The following is a 22,356-nucleotide window of genomic DNA, read 5'->3' as shown; positions in this document are numbered from 1 at the left end:
AGAAGGCTCTGCTTCACCAAGGAGGTGGTCACAGAACTCTGCCACCTCCTGCAACCAAACCTCGAGCCTCAGGTCAGGTCGACCACGGCGCTCTCAGTGGCAGTCAAGGTCACCGGCGGTTCCTTCCAGTCTGCAACAAGTGATCTAGCGAACATCTCGCAATTCGCCATCCATCGCTGCATCCGGAAGGTCACAGAGACTCTCTACAGTAGTAGAAGGGGCTACATTTCCTTCCCCATCGCCAGAGAGAAGCAGGACGAGCATGCTTATGGCTTTGCCAGGATAGCGGGATTCCCCATGGTGCAGGGCGCCATTGACTGCACCCAAGTGGCTTTGCGGGCACCACATAACAATCCTGAGATCTTCCGTAACCGCAAAGGCTACCACTCACTTAATGTGCAGTTGGTGTGCGACCACAGACAGCAGCCACGATGCCTTCATCCTGTGCCAGACCGATGTGCCAGCCCTCTTCCAGCCACCACATCAAGCTCGCGGCTGGCTGGTTGGAGACGAGGGCTATCCGGTCTCCACATGGCTCATGACTCCCCTCCGCAACCCCAGCACTCATATAATGAGAGTCATGCTGCCACCAGGAACATCATCGATCAGACCATCGGGGTACTCGAGCAATGGTTCCGCTGCCTTGACTGCTCGGGAGGAGCCCTCCAGTTCTCGCTGGAGCAGGTGTCTCATTTCGCCGTGGTCTGCTGCATGCTCCACAACTTGGCCATCATGAGGGCCCAGCCCTTGCCACCGGGGATTGCGGGACCACCTCAGGAGGAGGCCGACAAGGAGGAAGACGAGGAGGAGGAACAGACGTGAGGGAGGAGGTAGTCACTCAATCGGCCTTCTGGAAGGGCGGTCCATGACCGCCTCAACAGACTGAGGTTCCAATAAATGAAACCCCAGATCCCCGTTGTTCCTTCCATCCCTGTCACAGGCCATATCACAGCGCAAAGCCGAAATGAGAGACACCACAAAAGAATCCAAACTGAATTAATTTATCAAAAATCAGTGAACGCATATTTACAACAACAACATTAGTTATTCACCCTTGTGCAGTCCTGTAGTGCCTTTGCCTACTCTAGTGCTCCTACGAAGTGTTGGCCCAGGGGCTGCAGCATGGCGGGTGGAAGGCTGCTGAGTGTCCGTGCAGGAGACTTCAGATGGCCTTGCAGGACACCTTCGACCAGCTCTGGGCCTGGAAGGCCCGGCTATAGACTGCACCACCTCAGCATGTGCGGCAGCAGTCTGGGCTGGCTGGATGACGGGCAGTGACCAGGGCAATGGCGGAGTGCCAGCGGTGGGAGCAGGATTGCTGTCATCCTGAGAGGACAGCAGCTTCCTGCTCCACTGACCCACTGGCGCTCCCCTGGGACAGCACCTCAGCATCACTACCAATCTACTGGAACACTGATTGCTGGCCTGCTGCAACACCGTGGTTGACCCAGCCACGATGGCAGCAGTCAGAGCTTGCGTGGCATCAAGCTGAGACTGCATGAGAGCAGTCTTGAGAATTGATGGCACCAAGCATAGGTTGCATTACAGCACGAAGACGTTGCGTGGCTTTCGCCTGTACTGCACTGGAAGCTGCGACATCGCCCATCACACCCGGCATGAGGTCTGGGTTGCCACGGTCTCCCTGGGAGTCTACCATCCTTTGCAGACTCCAAATGATGGGCTCCATGGTGTGCGCAGAGCTCTGAGCAATGTTGGAGGCGGACTCCTCCACGCTCCTTACCATTGCTCGGGCACCCTTGCCATTGCACCTATCATCTCCGTGTGCATGCCCATCACCTTCTAAAGGCCTCCCCATCGAGGTCCTCATCTGAGTCCTGTGCAGCAGAACTCGCGCCGAACTCGCCCTCCGGGGAGCCGACTCCCGAGCTACCCTTTCTCCCTGGCCTTGCTGCCGCCTGCTCATCCCCAGTGCATCACCCTGTGCAGATCCCGCTACTATACTAGCCTCCAAAGAACGTGTAGTGCCAGTATCTGAGCTGGTGCCTGCGGGTGAGACATGCAGTTCTTCGTCCTTTTCTTCCGCCTCACTCTCTCTGGTACCCTCGGACAGGCTGCTCAGCTGCTTGCTCATTATCTGAAAGCGTAAAAGCACAAGAGTCGGGTTAAGGTGAGGGGAGGGTGCAGGAATGTAGAAAGGCATGCATACGACATGATTAGCTGGAAAGTGGGAAAGGCTTGTGGGGTGAGAGGGAAGTGAGCTGTGAGAAGGAGGAGTAGGGATGAACATACCATTGTCCCCAAGGGGGTCAATATCACCGGTGGCCACGGCGCCCACCACCTGGCACCCAAAGATTTGCAGCACTCTTTCCTCCAGCTCAAAGTGGTTGGGTATCAGGTTGTCCCCCGCCTGTGCGCCCCTGCTCCCTCCCGTTGTGAGCGGCCTTAGCCTGCAAGAGAGAGGAAAGTGTGTGAGTAAGTGTGGAGCAATGTGTTTGGGAGATGTGCCTGCCATAGTTGAATAGCTGAGATGTGGGAGAGTGTTGGTAGGTGCAGATTGTTGGTGGCTGAGTGCTGGGGGTGTGGTGCTTTGGGCAGTGTGTGTAGACTGAGGTTCAGATGGCAGTACGTAGCATTTGAAGCATTTGCCTCTTGCCACTTGCCGGTTCAGCACCGCCCTCCGTCTCTCCACAGCGAAGACCAATGCCTCCAATGCCTGGTCGCAGAATCTGCGAGCTCTCTCCCTGGGCCGTTGATCTGCCGTAATGACACCTCCTCCAGTGGTCTGGTTCCTTCTCCTTGGCCTTCTGCTGTGTGCTGAGACAGCTGCAGGACCAGCAATGTGGAGAATGAGATTCTGCAGCATGATTGAACCTCCCCTTTAAGAACTGGAAAGAGCCTGTGTCAATGATGATTACTGATTAGACTGCACCTGAAATTGCTTAGTGCTTTGAATCTAATGCCACTGAGCTAGGTCATTAGCGCTTAGTGCTCCCATCCTTTCTTTGAGCGATGACACTGAATTTTGCGTGCAGCGAGATTCATTGGCGCCTGCCGCTAAATCTCAAACATTTCAGAAGTTAGCGCCCATTCCTGGGCAATATTGAATTTCGCCCCCATAGAATATAAAAGTCAAGATATAATGCTGAATCTATACAAAACCTCTGTTGGAGTACTGTATGTAGTTTTGGGCTCCACACTATTGGAAAGATGTTTAGACAATAGTGTACAGCACAGTCAGCGATGGCATGGTCACATCTCTTCTGTACAGATGTGGTTTTTTCCTGTTCTCCAGATATAGTTCACAGAGCACCTGTGGAAAAATTGGGGCTCTTTTTGTTCGAACAGAGGAGATTACAGGATGATTCAATAGAGGCCTTTAAAATTATGAAATTGGGACAGAGTAAATAGAAACAGACTGTTTCCAGTAATTGAGGGGGGTCTAGAACGAGACGACATAGAAATAAGATTTGGGATAGAGAACAGGAAGAAACTTTTATTTTTGCACAGAGCGTCGTGAGGCTGCGGAATGCACAGCCAGAGTTAGAGATTTCAGCACAGACCATGTCAACATTTAAGAATAGGTTAGATTGATGGGTTGAGAGAAAGGGGAATAAAGGGATATGGGATCACGACAGACATGTGGGATTAGATACTGCTTGTGGAGGATATACACCAACGTCCTGTTTCTGTGTTGTCATTTCTTCACCAATATTACAACAGGGGCAGCACGGTGGCATAGTGGTTAGCACTGTTGCCTCACAGCGCCAGGGACCCGGGTTCGAATCCGGCCTCGGGTGACTGTCTGTGTGGTGTTTGCACATTCTCCCCGTGTTTGCGTGGGTTTCCTCCGGGTGCTCCGGTTTCCTCCCACAGTCCAAAGATGTGCGGGTTAGGTTGATTGGCCATGATAAAAAAATTGACCCTTAGTGTTAGGGGGGATTAAATACGTGGGGTTACGGGGATAGGGCTTGGGTGGGATGGCTGTCGGTGTAGGGACCGGGTGCTAGGGTTTGGATGATCAGCCATGATCTCGTTGAATGAAGGGCCGAATGGCCTACTCCTGCTCCTATCTTCTATGTCTATGTAACACTCCTCCCTTATCTATTCAGTCCCTTCTTAAAAAAAAAAAAAAAAATATTGTAACCCGCCAGATTTCAGCCAAGAATCTGGTAGTGCAATTAAATCTAAATCTTCCTGTGACAGAATGGCTCCTAATTCCCCCAGTTTATTTTCCACATTTTATTTACATTTTACAGTGTAAATGCACCCTTCTCAAATTTTCCACGTGAACTCTTCCACTGGATCTTCGTTTCAGAGTAGCATTCACAGAAACGTTGAGAACAAGCCACTCATTGCAGTGCCTAGAATTGTGATTTGACCATTGTCAAAACTGCCACTGTCACTCACTCCTTAAGAAATGCACTCTTAACCCTTCCACTCTCTCCAACTACTGCCCAATCTCCAGATTTTTCTCAAGTCTTGGAATACATTGGTGCCTCTCAACTATGCTGTTACCTCTCCCACTGTTGCTTATTTGAAATCTTCCAATCTGGCTCCCACACTGCCCCTCACAGCACCAGGTCCCCATTGATCAAAGTCACAAACAACATCTAGTGTGACAGCAACCATTGCTGTTTCGCTCTGTTGCCTTCTACACCGTTAACTATTCCAGCCTCCTCTAATATCTTTCCCCTGCAGTCCACTCCATGCTGTTCGTGTCTACTGGTTCTCATACCTGGTGCAACATGGGCGCCACATTACCCTCAATAGCTTATCCTCCTCTACCTGCATAGTCACCTCTGGTATACCTCAGGAATCCATCCCTGGTCCCCGCCTCTTTACTATCTATATGCAACCCCTTGGTGCCAATTTAAAATGTGGGGTTGGATTCCACACACATGCTGATGACAGAGTGGTTCTTTTTTAGGACTCCATTGATCCAAAGGTTGTTGCTACACTCTCCAATTGTCTGTCTGGTATCAGAACCTAAAGGCAATCTGTTTGGCTCCTGCTGGCACTCGTATGCTTCTGGCTTTGACTCATCAGCCTCTCCAACTGCCGCCACGGACTGCAAGGAAGTGCGGAACTACTTAAGCCCGAGCTCTGTTTCCTGTTCCACATTTACTCTGTTACCAAGACCACGTTCTTCCACCTCCAACATTACTGGCCTCTGCTCCTACCTCACCTCTCCTCCCACTGCCGAAACCCTAGCCGATGCCTCTATCTGCTCCACTCCCCCTTCAGCTTGAGGCTGGATTTCTCTCTCGCTCTTCAAGGTCGCCTTCCGACCTCAACAATCACAAGCTTTAAGTCATTCAAAACGCTGCAGCCTCAACCCCCACCTGCACCAAGCACTACATTTCCATCACCCTCGCCCTCTCCAAGCTCCACTCTATATTTAAATCGAAATGCTAATTTTTGCATGTCTTTTGAAAGCAATTATTTGACTACATTAGCAAATTATGCAAATGAGGGACGCACTATTTTTATGCCATGTTACATGGGGATTGTGTGAAGCATTATTTTGAAGGACTGCAGGGCCTTGCAGTGTTTAATTTATGTATGATCTCCACTAACTGTCCACAGACGAACGAGAACATGGAGCTCACCAGTGCATTGCAGTCTGAACAGCACCTAAAGAAGGAGGTGGCTCGGAGGATAGGACAGTTGCAAGAGGACGTGGTGGATTTGAAAGAAAAGGTATTGATTCCTCCCAAAGTGCGAAAATGTCAAGTGATTTACTCTTGTGTTACATTGTGCGCTTCTTAACCTAGTTGCAGTTTTACTGGAGGGATCGCTCATACCAAAGCACCTGCTATATGCAGGAAGCTTGCATTAATATTACACTCTGCTCCTATGCAAGTTTTATTCATGAGTCTGGTAGATCTTTTCAGATGCACTCAGTTTTTGCACCTTGGAGTGCACAGTTTGCCTTTGATTACATGGAACTGGAGCACGCTCTTTGTGACAAGCTGAACATTTCCTGCAAAAGTAGGACACGCTGGCTAATGTGCACTGTGCAGCAGAACAAATTAATTCTCTGCAGGAGGGGCACTGAGTTTTCGATTCCAACAGCTTGAAAGGTAATTTCAGTGAACCGCACTGATCTGAGGTCAACACACTAAAATAAAAGTTTGCGAGTCCGGTGGTAAGTTTTAAATAGTCGATTTATTGCAGCACTGACTTACATGTTTGACTTTCCTTTGTTGTACTAACAAGCATGTTCAAAATGGCTGGTTTTTATACAGCAGCAGATCACAGCAAATGTACCCGTCCCTTTATTACCATTGGCTCAGCAGCATGCATGCAGAGCCATGATTGGTTCAACTACATTGGCCGATCTGACATTTTCACACTGATTGGATCTCTTATACATCACTCATTCCTTTGTTCTAAAGTTAAGCTGAATCAGCCGATGTGACGTTACCACGCTGTGATTGGATCTGATACATCACACCATGTCTTTGTTCTACAGTCTTAAATGTGGTCCTTTTTTCTGTGGCTGTTTAAGCACAATCAGCACTTTCAGTCATTAGTTTAATCATATTAAAATCTATGTTATTAAAATATATATATATATATATTCCCTAACAAGGAATGAGGGTAAAGATTAGGAGATTGCCCATTATAGGCACGCTGCGTAGGGCATTCAGTCAGGATGATCACATCTACCTTGAACTGTAGAAGCAAATTAATACAAAAGATGTCTTTTTTTTTGTATTGTAGAAAGGAGAATGAATGTTCTAGCAGGTTGAGTTATTACATTCGGGAAAAAGTTATCTTGTCTACTACTCCTGATGGATGCGCAAAAAATGGCGTATAGGATGTGGAACATTAAAAAGTAGCAGGTGTCAGGAAGCTGAAGAAAAGTTCTGTACATTTTAAAATAATGGCCTGGATTTTGAGGGGGCAAGTTCCCAGTTTCTGCATGCATGAAAACCCGGAACTTGCGATCTGTTAAGGTTCGCCTTGACCGATCATACGAACCGACCCAAATATCACTTTCGCTGGCGCAGAGTTGCCCAACTACTGCCCACGAAACCCTTACGCCTGGTAAAAGCAGGCGTAGAGCCTGCTTTCACCAGCGTAAGGGTTAATAAAAGTGTTAAATTAAAAAAATTTAAATAAAAAATCATCCACACACACATTCAAAACTAGCTTATGCAAATTTTGGCCTGGATTAAAATATTTAAAATTATTTTTCAAACAATTATTTTATTGTAAATGCTTCATTAAAGGGACTTTTTAATTAAATAGGAACATTTATTTTTATTGCAGTTGTATAAATTATTTAATTATTTGGGGATTACTCATATGCTATTCCGTTCGTAAATGGAATTGTCATAAGCATGTGAGGAACCCTCCTTTCCGAACCGACTGCGTCCCTGGGATCTGTGGGCCTCTGCATAGACGTATGCCTGCAGGCCCAGGACCCAAAGTCTCCGAAGCTCGGGAGCCAGCAGGTAGGTTCGGATTTTTTGGGGGTCGGAGGCGTACTCCGGAGGTACGCCTCCAACTGCAAATTCCGGCCCATAAAGTTTATTATGATTGCCCTGAACAGTGGCACTTCTTCCGCTGCCACTCCCCCTTCCCTTTTTTGCTTCTGCTGCCAGGCTGATGTGAGCTACTGCCTTCTATATAGCCACCTGTCATCAGTGAATGATTCGTTACAAAGATGCACAATCCAAATGGGGCAAGCCACTAATCCTCATTTCCCACTGTCTCATCCAACGTGGAGTGTATGCTTTTGTCACCTATGGTGCACGGGGAATCTCCTTCTGCCCCCGCCCCCATGGTGCTTAGCCTAGCAGCCTCGTCTAAAAACTGACTCGGGTCACCCAACAGAGTTTGAAGTCTGTGCATTGCTTGTCCCCTTGACCGTTATGAAGACAGCGAACAGCCCCTTGTTAAAATGAACCTTTTCCCTGCTTGTGTGAGCATTGCTGTTTGAATTGTTTCAGCTGACGTTCCAATGCCACTTTGTGTTTCCACAGCTTGACTTGAAGTCGCAGGAAGCTCAGGCCTTACTGGGGCAGAGGGACCAGTTCTATGCTCACTTGCAACAGTACACGGCAGCCTACCAGCAGCTGGTGGCCGAGCGAGAGGAGCTCCAAAAACAGAACCTGTTGCAGACACACCTCATGGACAGGCTGCAGCACGAGGAGGTACAAGGGAAAGTCCACATCGAGTTGCACCAGAAGGACCTCCTGGTGACAAAGGTGAGATTAAAGGTTCATTGGGGAGAGAGAGCTGCTTATCTTGGGGGCTTTAAGTGAATCTTGACGTAAACATGTAATTTTCTGGATGTGTGCTGCCAGCAGGGACCTCACCTGCCGAGAGTGCATTATTGGGACGTCGTGGGCACGATCCCCATGATTTTTCCATCCATTAATTTGGGAGTATCGGCCCTGTAATGCCAGTTCTACTACATTCAGCACTCGACGACCTTTTATCGAAATACCCAGCAAGAATGAATCGTGGCAAAATGGGTGACCATTCAAGCAAGATACAGAAAGTTTAAAAGCAAAAAAGTGAAACTCGAAGTGAGAATCTGCCAAAGCAGCAATGGGAACAGGCCGAGCCGCCACTCCTGCCTTCCAGGTTTCATTTCAGGATTTGATGCAACCCCATTTAGACTAAGCAACGTCAAATTTGATGAATGAGATCTAATGTTTGAGGAACGGAGTAGACTGCACGTTTCTGCCAGTATAGACTGCTAAAGTGGTGGTAGACGACAGGAAAGGGGCAGAAGGAGCGTGTCTCCACAGTTATTTTCAATAATAAATTGTGTCCTTCCGCAGGAGCAAGTGGAACTGTTGAACAAGGAAAACGAAGAACTGAAGGCACAGATCGGCACACTGACTGCGGAGCTGAACGAGATCAGTCCACAGCTTCGAGTAGAAGGTGTGGGAAGCTGAGCTTTCACTTCTAGCATAGTTTTAAAAGCTGCTTTTCCTCGTAAACATCGTCTCTAGTTCTAAATTGTATATTCACCAAGGCTCGGGGACTCTAACCCACATCAAAGTCCTGTCGCACCCCAAGCCCCCTCCGTTTGATTCCACTGAGTGTGTAATTGGTGTGTGAACTTGTCTTGTAATTTGAAACCTCTAACTCTCTCATGATTTGTCATTGAGCAAGTGTTCCAGATAACACGTATCAAGACAAGAAGCAACAAAAAAAATTCTGGAGTTACTGCTATTCCATTTTTTAATTTAAATATTGAACAAGGTACGTGTGAGTTATTGCTCTTGGCTTTTAAAAAAAAAAAAAGCTTTAATTAAAAGGGGTGGGTACCATACATGAGTTTGTTACTCAGCCTGTTTTGTTATTTCATCACCTCTCACTCCTTGGCGCCCAGGCACCATTCTGTGGCTGAGAGTTGGCATGTCGACCTACGCCAATGCCAGTTTTCATGCCCCCCAAGTAAGATAAGCAAGGGCTACTTGGGATGCTCACGATCTCTCCCTCCCTCTCTTCACCTCCCTTTGGTGAGGAGGGAACATGTGTTCTTTCTACCTCTCGCTGCCACGTCTCATTGATGAACCTGAATGCCTCCATGCATACCAAATTTTAACATGGGTTAACTTCGTGGGGAAAGCAGCATTAAGAAAATGTTTACAAATGTACGAGTGCATCTCTATGTATTGAACTTACAGCACAGTAACGGGATTTTTTCCTCCTTTTCTCTACATGAGCCCCCTAAGCCAATTCTGTTTTGCTGCCCACTCCCCATAACTTTCAATAGTTTTTTTTTTTACAAGCAACTGTCAAATTCCCTTTTCAAGTAATTTATGATGCTGCTTCAACATTGGTCTGTGGCAAAGAATTCCACATTCTAACCATCCTCTGTATAAAGACATCTTTTCTAACCTCACTTTCAATTCATTTTATGATTACATTTGTACACTGATGTTACGATCTCACTAACCAGTGAACGCAATCTATCACTAGTTACCTTTATAACCCTGCAAAGTGACCTCGATAAGCTCACCAACTACATACATTATAGCTGGCAGCAGAGATTGTACCAGAAAACCATTAGAGTACTGCTGCAATACAGGGCTGTGCAGGAAGGTGGAGATGGCTTCAAGTTAATACTGGACATGGAAAATCTTTTCAAAATAGTATTCTCCAACTACTGCTCTGTTAATTTTATTCTGGCAATATTGAATGCCTCGTGAAACATGCAACTGTGCGCTACACTGGGAAGACAATGTATTAAAATAAGTTTTCTTTAAAAATGAAAATCAGCATCCAGCTTAGTGCTGAAGTTGATGGTACTGGGACTCGGTGCCTTGCACTCCTGTGTCATTTGATTCCAATTGGTTCTCTTCACCCAGGGAAGTTGGACAGCCTACTCTATTCCTCCTAATCCCAGAAAATTAGGTGGGAATGCCAATTTCTGGGAAGAGTGAAATGGACAGCTATCCCACAAATTAAGCTGCAGAGAATTGTCAAACTCAATTTTTTTTATGACGCCTAGTTTTGAGCAAAAAGCTCTTGCGTCAGTTTGTAAAGCAGCTTCTGCTGTTACTATGTTGACCAACTAAACAAGGATAATTTTATTGCGTTGACCAACTAAACAAGGATAATTTTATTGCGTTGACCAACTAAACAAGGATAATTTTATTGCGTTGACCAACTAAACAAGGATAATTTTATTGCGTTGTCATTTTGTTGCATGATTACCACAAGTTCCTGTTGAGGTTGATTAATATTTAACTTTGTGCTACCAGGTGATGGGGTAGAAAGTGATGGCATTCTCCCGGATAGAATTCAGAGGACCCCTATTATTATACCAGAGGAACTTGAAAGTAAAGAAGAAATGGTAAGATTGTCTTTGGGGCAATTCAAGCTCATCTTAAAGATCTTGAACTGGGGCATCAGCAAGGAGGTATCTCGGGAGCAAAGAATGCAGGTTCAATCTCTCCCATGCTGTTGTATTGTTGGATCAGCCGCACTGCTTGGGGGAAACCATTGAGCAGGGGACAAGGACTTCCCTACCGGGGAGGGGGATGCGACGGGAGTGTCCTTCCTGGGATGCCGGTGTTGTTTGTGTCTCCTGCTGTCCAGCTCAAAGCAACATTGGCTGAGGCTGCGGAGCTTGGGGAGAAAAGACTAGAAGAGGTTCGAGGGCTTAATATCATCACCGAAAGCTACAAAAGGTTTCACCAAGTAAATTGTCTGAGGAACAGCCCAACCCAATCCCTCCCCCGGGTCCTTGTACTTTACCGGACAAACTGAACACATGGAAGAGCACAACAGCTCCTGAAAAAGAAAGGTTTGGGGTGTAGCCCTTCATCAGAATGCCTTCATTGGTAGATCTGGAGAAATGGGATAAAATATACCAAAGATTATTTTTTAGTACCGTGTGTGTGTTCTTAAACACTGAGTTTGAGGGTTAGTGCCTCACTAAATTACCTCATGAAACTTGCTATCCGCCTTTAAACTGGCTTATCTGATATGCGTAGTGTTTATATGTGTATAGATGAGTATTGTTTTCCGTCACAAAATACCAAGGAAGATGGCTACAGTTATAAATTGATTTAAGATTCAATGCATACTAGTAAAAGAAGAGATTGAGAGATATAGTGAGAGAAGGCGAGCGGGTGAGGCTAATCTGTCAAAAGGGGGACTTGCTTGTTGGACGTAATAGCCCTTTCCTGTTCCTAGTTCTTGGGTTTCTGTATACATTATCTGTAGCTCTTGTAAATCTATGGCTCGAAGAGGATAGGAAACTCATTTTGCACTGCTAAAGCAGGAATACTTGTCGGTTGTTGAAGGGGTCAGCGCGGATGGAATCTTGTGAAGATACCCACAACCAAAAACACTCCAACACTTGAAGAAGGGTTGTGGGGTGGGGACGGTTAACCTTAGATTGGGGAGTAACTGCATTCTCTGCTCCCTAGATATCTCCTGCTGATGCTCCAGTCTGTGCATACTAGAAAATGGAATAAAACACTACCCTGATCATTGAATATTTCCCTTAATCCAACCCAATCATGCGTGGGCTGGAGCATTGACGGGATTAAGGTGATGTGTTAAACAGTGATGGCGAAACGCAATCTGAGCCCCTTTATTATTTTGAGTCATGTAATTTTTTTTTTACTAGACGAGTTCTATATCTTTTCAGTTTTGCATTTAACTGAGGCAGCACTGCCTGATGCCTGATGCTGGTTGTCACCAGCGAGGTGGTGTCTTGTATGTTCTTGGTCTGAAAGTCTCTTCCTCTCCATCCATTGTTCAGGTTGATTTCCTGAAATCAGCACTAAGCCAACTGGAGCAGGAGCGAGATCAACTGACTGTGCAGTTCTTGGAACAGAAACAGCAGCACCAGGCGCTACTACAACAAATGTCCGCTCTAACGCACAAGCACGAACTGTCCAGAGGTATCCACTTGAGTATTTTTACCTAAACTGTGCATTTAAATAAAACAATCAATCCTCAGTTATCTGAAACCCCCACTGCACTGGAGATGTGAATATTCAAGAATTATGAAGTTCCATTACCTTTATACAGCAAATTCCAACAAAGGGGATGACCTGAAAATTATACAGAGGAGAAAGTGGGGTGCAAAATGGAAAAGAATCGGACTGAGATGATCGTCTCTCCAGAATGTTTCAGATGGCCAAGGGTTTCAAATAAGTGAAATTTGAGTAATATAAAAGGTAAACTCGGATGGTGGCAACACTGTATAATGTACTGATACATTGGGCTTATAATCAGGGCTACCCACACCCAGAGCAGTAGCAGCATCAGGTTAGAGAAGGTGAGACTTTCGCAGATTCCGCGCTAAAAATACGGCAAGATTTTCCAACGGCCCTGCTTATAATCCATTGTAGACTACAGCAATTCAAAACCACACAATCCCACAGGTTCCTTTTTAAATGCTGGTTTACTTACCCCCTCACTTGAACATAATGACTTCTAATGAATCACTGAGATCTGGCTGTGCAAACTTTGTCATTTATATTTTGCAACCGTCACAAAAGTAACAGCATAGCTCCACCTACAGCGGTCTGCCAAGAGCTTGCGGTCTCCATCGCCCAGTGATTGCTGCAAATACTGTGCTAGATTTCCCTCATTTCTTGCAGAAAAATTGCGCACATGCATTAGTACTATTGCTAAATCTGATTGTTAAATTGTTGTACTGAATGTTAAATTGTTCATTAACTCCACCTCCCTTTCCATTTCACAATGCCACCCTTCTCTCCTCTTCCCCATCAGTTCACAGACCCTACAAGTTGATACTGCCACTCGTCTCTTCCCTTCCCCGCACCCCCCAAACCCCATTTCACAAACTCACACTTTCCTTCCTTCCGCTGCGCCCCCAGTTCAGACAGGTCCTGGTCCTTCTCCTCATCCAAATTTGCAGAGCTGTTGCTCTGGGCATCGACCTCTGCTCTGGGAGGGATTTCTTAATCTTGCAACACTATAGAGCGATCATAAGTTGCTGCCCACAATACTGTATCTTGCAGAGTTCAGTCACCTGGAGAAACAGCAGCATTAATTAGGAGCTGGAAGTGGTGGACCTGGGGGCAAAGTTCGTAGATTCCACAATAAAAAATGCAATGATTTTTTTCCAGGTGGCCCTGCTGACAATGTAATTTAAAACCACTTGTCAATGCTGGTTTACTTGCCCCTGACTTGAATGCAGTGACTTCTAAGTAATTTCTGATATGGCTGTGTAAGGTTTGCAGCTGACACATTAAACCTTTTCGTCAACAATAGAAACAGCATAATCGCCACCACTGCAGTCTGAGCCGAGTGTGTGACCTTCATCAGCCATATTTTGGCAAGTGCTTAAAGGTGAACCAAGCACACACTATATCTGCAATGCTGCTGGTTATTGTGGGATGGTGCAATTTTAAGATGCTCTCTAGCAGCAGAAATTCAGAATTAGGCTCCTTGCATTGATCAGGTTTGAGCTTAAGCGAGTATTATATAAAAATGTGGAGTGTCTCCTCCCCATGCTTACATTCCGCTCAATAAATGACGATTCTTGGCTTTATGAATGTTGCTGGAAGATCATCCTCCTGATAACATAAGAAACATAGACAAAGAAAAATAGGAGCAGGAGTAGGCCATTCGCCCCTTCGAGCCTGCTCTGCCATTCAATATGATCATGGCTGATCCTCTATCTCACTACCATATTCCTGGTCTCTCCCCATACCCCCTGATGCCTTTTGTGGCTAGAAATCTATTTATCTCCTCCAATATATTCAGTGACTTGGCCTAAATAGCCTTCTGTGGTAGAGAATTCCACAGGTTCACCACCCTCTGAGTGAAGAAATTTTTCTTCATCTCAGTCCTAAATGTCCTACCCCGTATCCTGAGACTGTGAGCCCTCGTTCTAGACTCTCTCCTCCCACCCCCGCCCCCCCCACAAGCCAGGGGAAACATCCAGTCTGTCTAGCCCTGTCAGAATTTTATATGTTGGGAGCAGGAGTTGGCCCTCGAGCCCGCTGCGCCGTTCAATAAGATCATGGCTGAACTTTGACCTCAACTCCACTTTCCCGCCTTATCCCCATATCCCTTGATTCCCTTAATATCCAAAAATCTATCGATCCCAGCCTTGAATATACTCAACGACTGAGCATCCACAACCCTCTGGGGTAGGGAATTCCAAAGATTCACAACCCTCCGAGTGAAGAAATGTATCATCTCAGCCCTAAATGGCCGATCCCTTATCCTGAGACTATGTCCCCTTGTTCTAGACTCTCCAGATGTCCCAGATAAAGCCAGTAACAAATCAAATCAAAATCAAAAAAATCAAATCAACTTTTATTGTCATTGTTAGTGCACAAGTGCAGTACAACGAAATGTAGGCTTGCGGCTCCCGAGAGTGTACATTTAGATTAAGACATTTAAACATTCAACATACATTTGGCTTGTAATACATTAACATAAACATAACCATAATAAAGTGCATTGGCAGATGTGCAGGCTTTAGAGTTTATTAGCAGAGTTCAGTAGGATGACAGCCCTGGGAAAGAAGCAGTTCCTAAATCTGGTCGTATGGGTGCGAATGCATCTGTAGCGTCTCCCAGATGGCAGGAGGGCGAACAGACTGTGGCTGGGGTGGGTAGGGTCTTTGATGATGGACCGTGACCTCCGTAAACAGCGTTTCTGGTATATGTGCTCTATGGTCGGTAGCCGGGTGCCGGTAATGCGTTGGGCAGTTTTGACTACCCGCTGCAGGGCTTTCCGGTCATAGTAGCTACAGCTGCCATACCATACTGTGATACAGTTTGTCAGGATGCTCTCTATTGTGCAGCGGTAAAAGTTAGAGAGGATCAGGGGTGACAGGGTAACATGGTGCTATCCAATCAAATGATTAGCCCGCAACTTTTTTGGAGTAGATTTTACGTACATGAAATACTTATTGTGACCGGTTTTTGTATTGGGATTATCTGCTGCATGTTCTGACTAATCGACTTGAGAAGGCATGATATAGATTTCATAAATTTGTGTAAAACACTACAATATTATGACATTTCATTGTGTAGACATTTTGCATTGAGTGTGACTTATTTTATTCACCTGACACATTTCAGTGAGGCTTACCCCACCTCCCCCGCCACACAAACACCTGGGATCACCTCAACCTTTCTCAGACCTGATTGTAAAGGAGGTGTTGTATACAACGCAGCTCCATTTCTAACCTTCACAAAGTAGCAACCTTTTTTTAAGAAGAAAATTACACCAATAACTCTGAACAAATTGAATGAAGGCATGATTGACCCTTGCTCCAAACCCAGGGGATGATGGTATACAGAAATGTATATGACAGATTGCATCATCGCACAACAACAGCAGATGTACTACAAATGTGTACGGCAGAAATGTAAAATTTAAGGTGACTGGCAAAAAAAAGCCAGAGGGGAAATGAGAATTTTTTTTTGTGCAGAGAGTTGTTATGATCTGGAATGCACTACCTAGAAGTGTGGTGGAAGCGGATTCAATAGTAACTTCCAAAAGGGAATTGGATAAATACTTGAAAAGGAAAAATTTGCACGGCGATGGGGAAAGAGCAGGGGAGTGGGACGGATTAGATCGTTCTTGCAAAGAGCCGCACAGACACGACGGGTCGAATAGCCGCCTCCTGTAACATTCTATGACACACTCGCACCTCCTTTCCCACACTCAATCCCTTGCTGTACTTCAATATCCTGTCTTCATCACTTAAAATACCCGACTGTGCATCCTCTCCCCTCTTGGGCACATTTATTGGCCTACCGGATCGTGGTTTTCTGTGGTTACCTACCCTCGTTTGTGAGAAAGGATTTGTGCAGCAAAACTCCAGAGGCTGTAAATAAAAAGCTTTTGCCGTCACTAAGATTTGTTTCCACATAACATGTCTGTTCTTGTATTACCTTTTGGGGTCAGCGTGTGAGTAACATCTCTCTCCATGTAAGATTTTTCTGAAAAACTGTTTATTATACCATCCTCTCAGGAGCTGCAGAAACAATGAGCGATGCAGACACAGTACCAACAGAGGTGCACGAAGCCTTGAAAGCTGCTATGGACAAGCTGCAGGTTAGCGAATGTAGATTTTTATTTCCCCTTTTGCCCAAACCTCTATGGGCCTACTTTACAGCAGAAAGTGTTTTACTTTCAAGCACGTACTGGTACGTACTTGTGCATCTTTAAGGGTCTCTTTGTAGTGAAGGTAGATACAAACCGATGGCATCTGCGCATGTAAGCGCATTTCTCCTGCTTAAAACAGTCACCTTTGGTAGCTTACTCATGTTTTGGTTTGGGAATTGTCTAAAACATATGATCCTATTATTGTGATAACATAAGGATTGAATTCACCGGTGCTTGAAAGGAATGCAAGGTGGAGAATACAGTGTTGTAACCACTGTCTCTCTCACAAGTGCTCCCTTTTGAGTGTTGCTCCCACCTGGCAGTGCAGGATTAGTGCATTTACCCTCTAGCAGTAGCATATTTGAAGAAAAGCAGTGGCGTTCTGCCTGGTGTCCTGGCCGATATTTATCTCTCAACCAACATGACTAAAACAGATTATCTGGTCATTTATTGCATTGCTCTTGTGGGAGCTTGCTGTGCGCAAATTATCTGCCGTGTTTCCCACATTACAACAGTGACTACACTTCAAAAGTATTTCATTGACTGTAAAGTGCTTTGGGGGCACCCTGAGGTCATGAATGGCGCTATATAAATGCAAGTTTGTTCTTTTCATGCTGTCAGTGAGGAAAGCTGACATGGCAATAGACCCTTAAGAGTAGGATGGTGCTAATCTGACTCTCCTGTGCTATATCCCCGGAGCTGGACAATTGCCCTCATACCTGTTGATGGTATGACCCATGACCCACACACCAATGTTCCCCTTAAGCTGTGCAGGTGCACAGCGCTCTGCAACTCACACACAGCTGACTCACCAGCTTTTAAATAGGAAAAAACGCGCATGCGTAGTATTTTGAATGGCCCGTGCAGCCCCTTAAAGGGGCCGCTAACCCAAAAAATAATTAAAGGGAACATTGCCACACACGGTTCATTGTTGAGGCTAACAAATGTTTGTTGTTGGAGTCTGACAAGCAGTAGGCCTCACCAATGAAACCTGGTCAGCCACAGCTAAATACCGCAGCTTGGCTGAGACACTGGCGCTGAGTTGCACTTAATGGGATGAACTGGGGAACATAAGAAATAGGAGCAGGAGTAGGCCATTCAGCCCCTCGAGCCTGCTCTGCCATTCAATGAGATTATGGCTGATCTTCTGCCTCAACTCCACTTTCCTGCACTATCCCCAAATCCCTGGATTCCCTTAATATCCAAAAATCTATCGATCTCTGTCTTGAATATACTCAATGACTGAGCCTCCACAGTCCTCTGGGGTAGAGAATTCCAAAGATTCACCACCCTCTGAGTGTAGAAATTTCTCCTCATCTCAGCCCTAAATGGCCGACCCCTTATTTGGAGACTGTAACCCCTGGTTCTAGACTCCCCAGCCAGAGGAAACATCCTCCCTGCACCTACCCTGTCAAGCCCTGTAAGAATTTTGTATGTTTCAATGAGATCACCTCTCACTCTTCTGAACTCGAGAGAATATAGGCCTAGTCTACTCAATCTCTCCTCATAGGACAATCCCCCCATCCCAGGAACCAGTCTGGTGAACCTTCGTTGCACTCCCTCTATGGCAAGTATATCCTTCCTTATAGGTAAGGAGACCAAAACTGTACACAATACTCCAGGTGTGGTCTCACCAGGGCCCTATATAATTGCAGTAAGGTGTCTTTACTCTTATACTCAAATCCTCTTGTAACGAAGGCCAACATACCATTTGCTTTGCTAATTGCTTGCTGTACCTGCATGTTAACTTTCAGTGATTCGCGTATAAGGACACCCAGGTCCCTCTGAACACCAACATTTCCCAATCTCTCATCGTTTAAAAAATACTCTGCTTTTCTATTTTTCCTATCAAAAGTGACTAACTTCACATTTCTCCACATTATATTCCATTTGCCATGTTCTTGCCCACTCACTTAGCCTGTCTATATCCCCTTGCAGACTCTTTGCATCCTCCTCACAACTTACATTCCCACCTAGCTTTGTATCATCAGCAAACCTGGAAAATATACATTTGGTCCCCTCATCCAAATCATTGATGTAGATTGTGAATAGCTGAGGCCCAAGCACTGATCCTTGTGGTACCCCACTAGTTATTGCTTGCCAACCTGAAAATTACCCGGTTATTCCTATTCTCTGTTTTCTGTCCGTTAACCAATCCTTAATCCATGTTAGTACATTGCCCCCAAGCCCTAATTTTGTTTAGTAACCTCTTGCGTGGCACCTTATTGAATGCCTTCTGAAAATAGAAATACACTGCAGCCACTGGTTCCCCCTTATCTATCCTGCTAGTTACAAACTCTTAACAGATTTGTCAAACACGATTTCAATTTCATAAATCCGTGTTGACTCTGCCCAATCCTATTATTATTTTCTAAGTGCCCTGTTACCACATCTTTAATAATAGAGTCTAGCATTTTCCCTACTACTGATGTCAGGCTAACTGGTCTATAGTTCCCCGTTTTCTCTCTCCCTCCTTTCTTAAATAGTGGGATTACATTTGCTCGGAGTCCACATCACGGAAGACCTCTCCTGGTCCCTCAATACCTCCTCTCTGGTGAAGAAGGCCCAGCAGCGCCTATATTTCCTAAGGAGGCTGAAGGGATGTAACCTGTCACCCCTGATCCTCTCTAACTTTTACCGCTGCACAATAGAGAGCATCCTGACGAACTGTATCACAGTTTGGTATGGCAGCTGTAGCTACTATGACCGGAAAGCCCTGCAGCGGGTAGTCAAAACTGCCCAACGCATTACCGGCACCCGGCTACCGACCATAGAGCACATATACCAGAAACGCTGTTTACGGAGGTCACGGTCCATCATCAAAGACCCTACCCACCCCAGCCACAGTCTGTTCGCCCTCCTGCCATCTGGGAGACGCTACAGATGCATTCGCACCCATACGACCAGATTTAGGAACTGCTTCTTTCCCAGGGCTGTCATCCTACTGAACTCTGCTAATAAACTCTAAAGCCTGCACATCTGCCAATGCACCTTATTATGGTTATGTTTATGTTAATGTATTTCAAGCCAAATGTATGTTGAATGTTTAAATGTCTTAATCTAAATGTACACTCTCGGGAGCCGCAAGCCTACATTTCGTTGTACTGCACTTGTGCACTAACAATGACAATAAAAGTTGATTTGATTTGATCTGCGGGAACCGTTCCAGAATCTCTGGAATTTTGGAAGATGACAACCAATGCATCCACTATCTCTATCGTCACCTCTTTTAAAACCCTAGGATATAGGCCATGAGGTCTATGGGATTTATCGGCTTTCAGCCCCATTAATTTCTTCAGTACTATTTCTTTACAAATACTAATTTCTTTCAGTTCCTCATTCTCACTAGAGCCTTGGTTCTCCACTATTTCCGAAATGTTTTTTGCGTCTTCTTCCATGAAGACAGACACAAAGTATTTGTTTAATTTCTCTGCCATTTCCTTATTCCCCAATTATAATTTAAGAACATAAGAACATAAGAAATAGGAGCAGGAGTAGGCCATACGGCCCCTCGGGCCTGCTCTGCCATTCAATAGGATCATGGCTGATCTGAATCTAGACTCACGTCCACTTCCCTGCCCTCTCCCCGTAACCCCTAATTCCCTTATCTGCTAGGACAATGTCTATCTCCATTTTAAATTTATTTAATGTTGCAGCTTCCACAGCTCTCTGGGGTAGCAAATTCCATAGATTTACTACCCTCTGAGTGAAGAAGTTTCTCCTCATCTCAGTTTTGAATGATTATGCCCCCTAGTTCTAGTCTCACCCATCAGTGGAAACATCCTCACCGCATCCACCTGATCAAGCCCCCTCACAATCTTATATGTTTCGATAAGATTGCCTCTCATTCTTCTGAACTCCAATGAGTAGAGTCCCAACCTATTCAACCTTTCCTCATACGTCAACCCCCTCATCTCTGGAATCAACCGAGTGAACCGCCTCGAGAGCAAGTATATATTTTCTTAAATATGGAAACCAAAACTGCACGCAGTATTCCAGGTGTGGCCTCACCAATACCCTGTATAACTGCAGCAAGACTTCCCTGTTTTTATACTCCATCCCCCTTGCAATAAAAGCCAAGATTCCATTGGCCTTCCTGATCACCTGCTGCACCTGCATACTAACTTTTTGTGTTTCATGCACCAGGACCCCCAGATCCCTTTTTACTGTAGCACTTTGCAGTTTCTCTCCATTTAGATAATAACTTGCTCTTTGATTTTTTCTGCCAAAGTGCATAACCTCACACTTTCCAACATTATATTGCATCTGCCAAATCTCTGCCCACTCACTTAGCCTGTCTATGTCCTTTTGCAGGTTTTTTATGTCCTCCTCACTCACTGCTTTCCCTCCCATCTTTGTATTGTCGGCAAACTTGGATATGTTGCACTTGGTCCCTTCCTCCAAATCGTTAATATAGATTGTAAAGAGTTGGGGTCCCAGCACTGATCCCTGTGGGACACCACTAGTTACTGATTGCCAGCCCGAGAACGAACCATTTATCCCAACTTTGTTTTCTGTTAGATAGCCAATCTTCCACCCATGCCAGTATATTACCCCCAATCCCATGATTTTTTATCTTGATCAGTAATCTTTTGTGTGGAACCTTGTCAAATGCCTTTTGGAAGTCCAAGTACACTACATCCACTGGTTCCCCTTTATCCACCCTGTATGTTACATCCTCAAAGAATTCGAGCAAATTTGTCAAACATGACTTCCCCTTCGTAAAACCATGCTGACTCTGTCCTATTAAATTATGTTTATCCAAATGCTCTGATACTGTTTCCTTAATAATGGACTCCAACATTTTGCCAACCACAGATGTTAGGCTAACTGGTCTATAGTTTCCAGCTTTTTGTCTACTTCCCTTCTTAAATAAGGGTGTTACATTAGCAGTTTTCCAATCTGCCGGGACCTTTCCTGAGTCCAGGGAGTTCTGGAAAATGATCACCAATGCATCCACAATCCCTACCGCCACTTCTCTCAAGACCCTAGGATGTAGGCCATCAGGTCCGGGGGATTTATCCGCCTTAAGTCCCATTATTTTACTGAGTACCATCTCTTTAGTGATTTTAATCGTGTTTAGCTCCTCCCCCCAATTGCCCCCTGTTTGTCCAGTGTTGGGATATTTTTAGTGTCCTCTACTGTAAAGACTGATACAAAATATTTGTTCAGCGTCTTTGCCATCTCCATGTTCCCCACCACTAGTTTCCCGGTCCCATCCTCTAAGGGACCAACGTTCACTTTAGCCACCCTTTTTCTTTTTATATAGCTGTAGAAACTCTTGCTATCTGTTTTTATATTTTTTGCTCGTTTACTTTCATAATCTATCTTCCCTTTCTTAATTAATCTTTTTTAGTTATTGTTTGCTGGCTTTTAAATGCTTCCCAATCTTCTATCCTCCCACTAGATTTGGCTAATTTATATGCCCTTGTTTTCAGTCGAATACTATCCTTTATTACTTTACTAAGCCACGGATGGCTGTCTTTTCCTTTACTCCCCTTTTTCCTCAGTGGAATATATTTATCTTGAAAGATGCGAAATATCTCCTTGAATGTAGACCACTGCTCTTGTACCGTCTTACACTTTAATCTGTTTTCCCAGTCCACTTTAGTCAATTCTACTCTCATACCTTCATAGTCTCCTTTATTTAAGCTTAGTACGCTGGTTTGAGATCCAACTCTCTCACCCTCAAACTGAATTTGGAATTCAACCATATTATGGTCACTCATTCCAAGGGGATCCTTTACTAGGACATTTTTTTATTAATCCTGTCTCATTACACAGGACCAGATCTAAGATTGCCTG

The 22,356-nt window shown here is 45.2% G+C and overlaps 1 protein-coding gene across 1 annotated transcript in view; it reads left to right on the top strand.

The window, feature by feature from the left end:
* The window catches only part of golga2 (golgin A2), a 100,082-nt gene that overhangs the window by 63,860 nt on the left and 13,866 nt on the right, over nt 1–22,356 (top strand). Inside the window, exons 21-26 of the mRNA XM_085965416.1 lie at nt 5,548–5,661; nt 7,956–8,180; nt 8,763–8,865; nt 10,698–10,789; nt 12,209–12,350; nt 16,418–16,500. Of these exons, the coding sequence (XP_085821542.1) occupies nt 5,548–5,661; nt 7,956–8,180; nt 8,763–8,865; nt 10,698–10,789; nt 12,209–12,350; nt 16,418–16,500 (759 nt within the window). The remainder of the gene's footprint in view (nt 1–5,547; nt 5,662–7,955; nt 8,181–8,762; nt 8,866–10,697; nt 10,790–12,208; nt 12,351–16,417; nt 16,501–22,356) is intronic.

The sequence above is a fragment of the Somniosus microcephalus genome, chromosome 23, assembly GCF_052327205.1.
Source record: "Somniosus microcephalus isolate GS21.2 chromosome 23, FLI_Smic_1.0, whole genome shotgun sequence".
Lineage (NCBI taxonomy): Eukaryota > Metazoa > Chordata > Chondrichthyes > Squaliformes > Somniosidae > Somniosus > Somniosus microcephalus.
This window is presented reverse-complemented; position numbering and strand designations above follow the sequence as displayed.